This window comes from Lampris incognitus, chromosome 4 (assembly GCF_029633865.1).
Source record: "Lampris incognitus isolate fLamInc1 chromosome 4, fLamInc1.hap2, whole genome shotgun sequence".
In the NCBI taxonomy this organism is placed as follows: Eukaryota; Metazoa; Chordata; class Actinopteri; order Lampriformes; family Lampridae; genus Lampris; species Lampris incognitus.
Genome location: NC_079214.1, coordinates 58720790 through 58730644, shown reverse-complemented (window position 1 = coordinate 58730644; position 9855 = coordinate 58720790). Strand labels below are relative to the sequence as shown.

General features: G+C 45.4%; 1 protein-coding gene across 1 annotated transcript in view; it reads right to left on the bottom strand.

Annotated features, from left to right (window-relative positions):
* Positions 1-2391: 2391 nt before the first annotated feature.
* syt9a (synaptotagmin IXa) overlaps positions 2392-9855 on the bottom strand; it is a 67242-nt gene continuing 59778 nt past the window's right edge. The window contains exons 7-9 of the mRNA XM_056279386.1: positions 2706-2826; positions 2597-2600; positions 2392-2527 (exon numbers count right to left, since the gene is read on the bottom strand). Coding sequence (XP_056135361.1) covers positions 2392-2527; positions 2597-2600; positions 2706-2826 — 261 coding nt within the window. The remainder of the gene's footprint in view (positions 2528-2596; positions 2601-2705; positions 2827-9855) is intronic.

Below are 9855 nucleotides of genomic sequence, written 5' to 3'. Positions count from 1 at the left end.
ACACACACACACCACACACGCACCACACTCTTGATACTTAAACACCCAAAAGCTCAGGGCAGACACTCCCGTCTTCACCTCAACAAGAGGATGCCAGTGGGCGACCGGTTTCCGGGGATATGTCAGCATTTCACTCCAGTGGTCTCGGCCCAGGTTGTCTGCGTCACTGCCCACCCGGCACACACCGATGACTTCATTATGGCCTACGCTGTGGACACAGGGGACAGGGACGCCAGTCTACAGCGAGCAGCCCTTCAGTCTAACACAATCATGTGCTGCGAGCTGCTGTAAACCATTACATCCAGATGCCGAGCAAGACGACGAGAACACGTTCAACATCAAAACAGCTGTGTGCACGTGTGCGTGTGTGTGTGCGTGCGTGTGTGTGTGCGTGTGTGTGTGTGTGCGTGTGTGTGTGTGTGTGTGTGTGTGAGGAAGATGTAAAAGACGAAGGTCAGGTTAATTTCTTCTAATTCACCAGACTGCACATTTACCTCACAGCCCGGGAGCAGTAATGAATAAGTAAGTCAGTGTAGTGCTGAAGAGGTGTAGTAATACATGTCTATAGTACTGCAAGTCTATAGTAATACATGTCTATAGTAATACATATCTATAGTAATACATGTCTATAGCAATACATGTCTATAGTAATGCATATCTATAGTAATACATGTCTATAGTACTGCATGTCTATAGTAATACATGTCTATAGCAATACATGTCTATAGTAATACATGTCTATAGTACTGCACGTCTATAGTAATACATGCCTGTAATGCATGTCTACAATAAAACATTATGCATGTCTGTAGCACTGCATGTCTATAGTAATACATTACTATAGTAATACATGTCTATTGTAATGTATGTCTATAGTAATACATGATGCATGTCTATAGTAATACATGTCTACAGTAATACATGATGCATGTCTATAGTAATGCATGTATATACAGTAATGCGTGTCTGTAGTAATGCATGAATGTAGTAATATATTACTATAGTAATACATGTCTACAGTAATGCATGTCTGTAATAATGCATGCCTATAGTACTGCATGTCTACAGTAATGCATGTCTACAGTAATGCATATATACAGTAATGCATGTCTACAGTACTGCATGTCTACAGTAATGTGTGTCTGTAGTAATGCATGTCTGTAGTAATATATTACTATAGTATACATGTCTACAGTAATGCATGTCTGTAATAATGCATGTCTGTAACAATGCATGCCTATAGTACTGCATGTCTACAGTAATGCACGCCTATAGTACTGCATGTCTACAGTAATGCATATCTACAGTAATGCATGTCTACAGTACTGCATATCTATAGTAATGCATGTCTACAGCAATGCATGTCTATAGTAATACACGTCCCTAGTAATGTATGTCTATATTACTGCATGTCTATAGTAATAAATGTCTATAGTAATACATGTCTCTAGTAATGGATGTCTATATTACTGCATGTCGTGCATATATACAGTAATGCATGTCTATAGTAATGCATGTCTATAGTAATGCATATCTATAGTAATGCATGTCTATATTACTGCATGTCTATAGTAATACATTACTATAGTCATACATGTCTATAATAATGGATGTCTATAGTAATGCATGTCTATATTACTGCATGCTATGCATATATACAGTAATGCATGTCTATATTAGTGCATGTCATGCGTATATACAGTAATGCATGTCTATAGTAATGCATATATACAGTAATGCATGTCTATAGTAATGCATATATACAGTATTGCATGTCTATAGTAATGCATATATACAGTAATGCATGTCTATAGTAATGCATATATACAGTATTGCATGTCTATAGTAATGCATATATACAGTAATGCATGTCTATAGTAATACATTACTATGGTAATACATGTCTATAGTAATGGATGTCTATAGTAATGCATGTCTATATTACTGCATGCTGTGCATATATACAGTAATGCATGTCTATATTAGTGCATGTCATGCATATATACAGTAATGCATGTCTATAGTAATCATATATACAGTAATGCATGTCTATAGTAATGCATATATACAGTATTGCATGTCTATAGTAATGCATACATACAGTAATGCATGTCTATAGTAATGCATATCTACAGTAATGCATGTCTATAGTAATGCATATATACAGTAATGCATGTCTATAGTAATGCATATCTACAGTAATGCATGTCTATAGTAATGCATATCTACAGTAATGCATGTCTATAGTAATTCATATATACAGTAATGCATGTCTATAGTAATGCATATCTACAGTAATGCATGTCTATAGTAATTCATATATACAGTAATGCATATCTACAGTAATGCATGTCTGCACATGTCTTCCTCATAAGGGCCCACGTGTGCCTCTTACCGGTCATAGTCCATGACTGCGATCATCAGGCTGACCTGGTCAATGTTTTCAGGGGGAACGTCAAAAACGATGGCTTCATTATAGACCGGATTCAGCGTGTTCCTCTTGGTCGACGTCTTCCTCTTCTTCAGTCTGCGGCCCGTCGCACATCAGGGGAGACCGCAGGCTGCAGGCAGAGGGGGGGGGGAAACCTTCACGTACGGGTCTACGGAGATAACGGATTCGGGTAGAGTTAATTTCCACCCACTTCGACTGATCAGAACAGTGTGGGGTGTGAGCAGCCATGAATAATAGAGATTTTTACAATTACCAGAAGCCCCCGTGATGTCCATGGCCTTGAGGTTACGGGCCTTGATCATGGTGATGGTCAACCTGCCCGCGGTGGGCAGGTAACACAGGGAGAACATCAAATCCCCAAGATCCACATTATCCTTGAAGAAAATGTAAAAAAAAGGACATTGACTAACCATTTATCAGGCCGTTAACCTTTCACCTCAGGGAAAGTCAAAGTATTTTGTCACACAAGAGAGCCTCGCAACAAAACCGTGCTTTACGATGAGATCCGCCACATTTCTTTCTCTTAACCCCTAAGAAATAAGACACGATCTGTTCATAGTCACGAATCCATTTTCCAATAAGGTTGTTTGATATGAGGCCTGTCTGTCTTCTCTGTTACGCAACTGAGCCGTCAGTCTGAGTTCCTCCGCAACACAGGGACAAATCCCTCCTTCCCCACTGTTGTTCACATTCAACTCCCTCACCTCCCCGGGAACGAAGGCACGTATTCTGCTGCAGCGTACGGACAGAAGAGCTTAATTATCATCGTTCTGAAAATAACCCCGCCAAGGAGGCGGAGGAACCACCTTCTCCGTTCACAACAACATCTTGTGAAGGGGTTTTAATGGCCCTGCTAACAACTCTTAGTCAGCTTCTTGTTTTTTTTTTTTTTGCTTGTAGTTTTTTTTTTAAACTCCCTTTTACCCCCCCGATTGTACCTAGCCAACCACCCCGCTCTTCCGAGCCGTCCCGGTTGCTGCTCCACCCCCTCCGCCGATCTGGGGAGGGCTGCAGACTACCACATGTCTCCTCCGATACATGTGGAGTCGCCGGCCGCTTCTTATCACCTGACAGTGAGGGGTTTCGCCAGGGGGACGTAGCGCGTGGGAGGATCCCCAGACGGCATCCGGATGTGGGCCACTTCAGGCAGTGATGCGGCACTGAGGGCCTTCTTCTGGCCCTGACAGAATGGATGTGAGCCTGAAGTGGCCCACATGTATAATAGCAAATATGGCCCAAATATGCCAAACCAAATGTGGGCCTTTTTTTGGCAAAGATGCGGTGCTCTCGGCAACATGTCATCTGGATGTGACCCTAAAGTGGCCCGTGTGATAGATGGTGACTATGGCCCAAATATCACAAAACAAACATGGGCCACCTTCGGCAAATATGTGGCACATGCGGCATTGCTATGGCTTGGTTCTGGCCCAGATCTGGCAAACAGGAGCGGACCGCCCAGGTGCCATCATCCCACGTGGTATGTGGGCCGGATGAAGTGTTGGGTGTGGGACGGGCCCGTGCCACAGCGATTTTGTTATCTGGGTCACGCTATTCACCCCAGTTCCCCCCCTTCCCCGAACAGGCCCCTCGACCGACCAGAGGAGGTGCAGCGACCAGGACACGTACCCACATCCGGCTCCCCACCCGCAGACACGGCCAGTTGTGTGTATAGGGATGCCCGACCAGGCCGGAGGCAACATGGTTTGCTTGTAGTTTGTAAACCTTGCTGGTATTTAATGTGTACACGTTCAGTCGATCTGGGGCTGTCTTTGCACACGTATGATTGGAGATACAGAAAGTTAAACGGGTTTCTGTCTCCCATCACAAATCAGGACTACAGTTAGACTCACTTCTGGAGCCACAAATCCTCCTCACTGGTAGCAGAGCGTCAACGTCCTTTGACAGTTACATAATTTCAATAAATTATGTAGTTGACATCGTCAGTGAGTCCTGATTCATTCTGTTAGACACGTCTCTTGGTACAAACACGTCAAGTGGTCGACTAGACGCTGTACACCTGGACCTGGACCTGCAACACAGCCAACATGGTGGGAATGTCTGAGCAAAAGCAGTCCTCTATAGGACTATGAATGTATAGCATAGACACACACATCCATATCGCTAAACCTGGAAAACCTCTGTCCCCAATCAAGGCGACTCGGAATTAAGACTGTAATCACAGACTGGATACAATGTTTGAAATACTCATGACAACACAGAACATTCCCGGGACCCAAGAGACAGAAGACAGACAAATGAACACTGACAATTTGATGGCGGAACAGGTTCATCATAGCATTCAAATAGAGCTAAGTTTTATTTTTTTTAAATTTCAATTCATTTTATTTATCTATTTTTACAATTAGCAGCACGGTTCAGGAGGTACAGAGGGTTGTCTAGTAATCAAAAGGTCTCTGGTTCGATCCCCGGCTCCTCCAGAGAGCATGTTGAAGTGTCCTTGAGCAAGACACTGGACCCCTAACTGCTCCTGATGAGCAGGTTGGTGCCTTGCATGGCAGCCTCCACCATCAGTGTGTGAATATGTGTGTGAATGTGTGTGTGAATGTGTGGCGTGCACTGTAAAGCTCTTCGGGTGGTCGGTAGACTAGAAAAACCATGTATAAATGCAGTTCATTTACCATTTACTGCCTTTGTGAGTACTTTCTGTTTTATGCATGATGCTTAACAACGTAGTGTTGACGAGCTAATGTTAGCCAAAATATTTTGTTAGCATTAATGAATTAACATTTCGTCTTTCAACACAAAACATGCTCTTCTAGCGCATCTCTGTTCTGTTAAAACACATTTTCAAATTATTTCCTGTCATTAACGCAATAATTCACTCATTTTTTTTAATAAACGTAGTGTTGCTGTGGTGGCCGAGATCCCTTTAGCTCGTGAAGCTAGTGTAAAATACTAATAAGACACGTTAGCCCCTAGCTAACGGGTCTGACCCTTTAGCCGAGCGGTTAGTGATGTCGCCTTGTGGTGCAGTACACCCGTATCGAATCCCGCACCGGGCAAGAAAATAACCGGTGACACTAGCAGCACAGCGTTATTTACAGGCCGGCAAGCTGGACCGGATCACGGCTCTGTTTTACACCGTTGTTTCAGGGCTGAGTAATCTGCTTTCAGAGGGTGGATGGTTTTATTAGATTTGACTGTTAATGTGGACATTTTGAAGGCTTATCGAGCGGCGACTCATACCAACGTGTGCCTGTGTGTGCCTGGAAAGGAGGCCTTGGGAAACCCTATTACGTCTTAATGTGCAGTGCACAGTTGCGTGAAGTAAACCTTGAAATGCCTATTTCGCGTCAATTCCAAACGCTAGTTTTCACCCTGGCTTCAGCGTACACGAGTCCCTGTATCGTGTACTCTATATAAAATGTAGCTCTAAGCTGGATTCATGAAGATACCCGGGAGATGCAACCCAGATAGCAGACACATTTGGGCCTAACCTGGGGCACTTTTGGTGCTTACGGCTTAGTTACGGCACTGGCAACTGTTGTGCAGGCCAGACGTGGCCCAAATGTCATAAGCCAGGCCTGACCCGGGTTACGGCAAGTGTTGTGTGGGCCAGACATCGCCCAAACCAGGCTTGACTTGGGTTACAGCACATACTATGTGGGCCAGATGTGGCCCAAGTGTGGCTGAGTTGAGGCAGCCACACTCACCCTGTGTCAATGCTGCTTTTCAAGGCCAAATGTGGGCCATGAGATTCTTTGCTATCCGGGAACCGACCTCCAAGAAGGACCAACTGTCATCATCCAGGGATTGGACATGGTTTAATAGTACAATAAACACCCCCCCCCTTGCCCACCCCACTCCATCCCCCCACCCCCAGCATGCTCAGGGACAAAAGCGGGAGGAGAGGTGTTAGGATCCCTCAAAGGCTTCTCTCCACCAGGAAACGACATTTCAATCTAAGAAGGAGGGCTGAGGCAGGATCAGCAAGTTGAACTCTGCTAGTTTTCCCCTCCAACTCTCCGATTGTCTTGTTGTCTCCCACTCCTAACTCTCAGAGTCATTCATCTGTGTCAATGTCTATAGGTTAAACGCTGTTACACGCCCCAAACCACCTATCAAGAAGAGGCACAACACAAAACATTACGCAGGCATGAGACCATTTCCCTGACACCCACACCAAGCCACACGTTAGGGTCATCAATTATATGGTTGCTATGGGGATTGGAGCTCAAAATATAATAAAATCATAAAAAATACATTACCGCCTCCCCCTCTTAGAGAGATCTTTCACCCTTCTTGCAAGGGAAAACAAGCCCGACGTGACAAGAAAAAAGGTACAGTTGACGCCACAGGCAATCATAACTTACTGATAATTATTCCGTCTTTATCAATTAAGTCAGGGCCCTTAGCACACTGGTGACAAATGAGCTGTGCTGCACTGTTCGGTTCTGGCTGAAGGAATAGTCTGAACTTTTTTTTTTGTTGTGAAGTCTATCACTATTTTATACTCAGCGCTCATGTTGTACACCGCTAGGCTTCATTTTCACAGTCATTCATCTGTTTATCCATACTGGGCTCCATCTTCCCATCTACAATTCAACGCAATTGATTAGGGACAAATCCACAATCCTTGTTCTGTGCCAAAACACGCCGCAGCTCAGCCAATGCTAACACGGTGCTGCAGCAGGTTTGAAATAGTGAATTTGAATGGTAATTTTAAAGATTTATAGTTCTGTTCATTGCGAAATTCCCTGCTGCATTTTGATTTGTTGTGCTCTGGCAGAGTGACTCCTGCTGGGAACTGCCTGTATCAGAGTCAGAATCAGAATCAGAATACTTTATTCACCCCCGAGGGGAAACTGGGTTCTATCACAGACACTCACACTCTAATACCTAAAAACTAACAAGACAGAAAAATAGAAACAAAAAAAAAAACGATAGAAAATAGATAGAAAATAGAAACAAATAGAAACAAACAAATAGAAATAAAAGATAAAATAAGAAATAGAAATGAGAACAAAATATATCAAGAAGCGTGGTGCACATAACACCCTATCTATACTGCACAACCGCAGCACAAAACAAGCGGCACAAACAAAACCCGACAGGGCCGGTCCAATGACCATTAACTCCGAGTGTCTGACAGTCGGAGTCTGAGAGAGGAGTTGTCAAGTTTGATGGCCACGGGCAGGAATGTCCTCCTGTGGCGCTCTGTGGTGCTTTTCGGCAGAATGAGTCTATTACTAAAAGTACTCCTGTGCCCAACCAGCACGTCATGGAGTGGGGGGTAGACATTGTCCATGATGGTGCATAACTTCAACAGCGTCCTCCTCTCAGAAACCGCCGCCAGAGAATCCAGTTCCACCCCCCACAACATCACCGGCCTTGTGGATCAGTTTACTGAGCCTGTTTTCATCTGCTATCCTCAACCTGCTGCCCCAACACACAACAGCAAACAGGAGAGCACTGGCCACCACAGACTCACACCACATCCTGAGCATTGTCTGGCAGATGTTGAAGGACCTCAGCCTCCTCAAGAAGTAGAGACGGCTCTGTCCCTTCTTGTAGAGGGCATCAGTGTTCTTAGCCCAGTCCAGTTTATTGTCTATACACCCCCCCAGGTACTTGTAGTATTCCACAGTGTCCACACTGACCCCCTGGATGGAAACAGGGGTCACTGGTGTCATGTCCCTCCTCAGACCAACAACCATCTCCTTTGTCTTAGTCACGTTGAGCTGCAGATTGTTCTGCTCACACCATGTGACAAAGTTTCCCACCACAGCCCTGAACTCAGCCTCCTCGCCCTTACTGATGCATCCAACTATAGCAGAGCCATCAGAGAACTTCTGAAGATGGCAGGACTCTGTGTGGTAGTTGAAGTCCGTGGTGTAGAGGGTGAAGAGGAAGGGAGACAGGACTGTCCCCTGTGGAGCCCCAGTGTCGCTGACCACTCTGTCTGACACACAGTGTTGTAAACACACATACTGTGGTCTATCAGTATGGTAGTCAAACAATCCAGGACACAAGGGGGCCTCTACCTGCCTTGCTGTCAGCTTCTCAGCCAGTAGAGCTGGCCGGGTGGTGTTGAAGGCACTAGAGAAGTCAAAGAGCATGACCCTCACAGTGCTCGCTGGCTTATACAGTTAGGCTGCATTAGAGACAGTAGTAAGAGAGGAAAAGACCAAAACTGATCGTAAACATTTTTTTCTAATATTTTAAAATGACCCCTCGAATTCACTGTGGCAGGTTGCCATAACATCATGTTAGCTTTGGCGGAACCTCTGTGTTTTTGTTTTGTTTTGTTTTTTTGCACTGAACAAGGATTGTGGATTTGTTCCCATTAGCTGGATTGAACTGTAGATGGCAGGCTGTAGGTAGGCCATGTCCAGTGGGAAGAAAAGGATGGATGGCTGGGAAAATGAAACTTACCCATGTACTACGTCAGCATGAGTATCGGGATAGATTAGACAGATAACCCCCCCCCCAAAAAAACCAAACTATTCCCTTAACCCGTTTAGGTTTTCTTGAATACAAGAGCTCTACTACTTTGATCTCTACTTGTGTTCACATGTGATTTTTGTGTGTGTGTGCCACCCCCCTTTTTCTCCCCAACTGTATTTGGCTAATTACCCGTCCCGGTCGCTTCTCCCCCCCCCCCCCCCCCGCTCTGCCGATCCGGGGAGGGCTGCAGACTACCACACGTCTCCTCTGATACATGTGGCGTCGCCAGCCGCTTCTTTTCACCTGACAGTGAGGAGTTTCACCAGGGGGACGTGGCGCGTGGGAGGACCACGCTATTCCCCCTCCCCCCCGAACAGGCGCCCAAACCGACCAGAGGAGGCGCTAGTCCAGCGACCGGGACACATACACCCATCCGGCTTCCCACCCGCAGACACGGCCAATTGTGTCTGTAGGGGACGCCCGACCAAGCCGGCGGTAACGCGGGGATTCGAACCCGCGATCACCGTGTTGGTGAGCAATGGAATAGACCGCCACGCCACCAGGACGCCCGCTTGTGCAGTGTTGCATGTATGTATGTATGTATGTATGTATGTATGTATGTATGTATGCATGTGTGTACAAATGTGTAAGGGAAGGGACACGTGTATGTGTGTGCGTGCGTGCGCGTGCGTGTGTGTGTGTGTCACAGCTTCATAAATTGTCCAACCTCTGTGTAGAATGGGTGAGTTATAGAAAGAAAGACGTCTTGGTTTTCTTGTGGGCTGTCTGCATTTGTGCACGTTTTTCTGTGTCGGTGTGTGTGTGTTATAAACACGTAATGTCTATGGTCCACAGAAGGAGAGTTGTGTGTGTATAGTAAGTTGACTAAGGCGGGCAGGGTTTTGGGTACTTTATTGTCGCGTGGCATAACGCTCGTGAACAACGTCACTTCGCTTCTTCTCTTCCGGATATGGCGCTCTGCGTCTTCTTCTCTA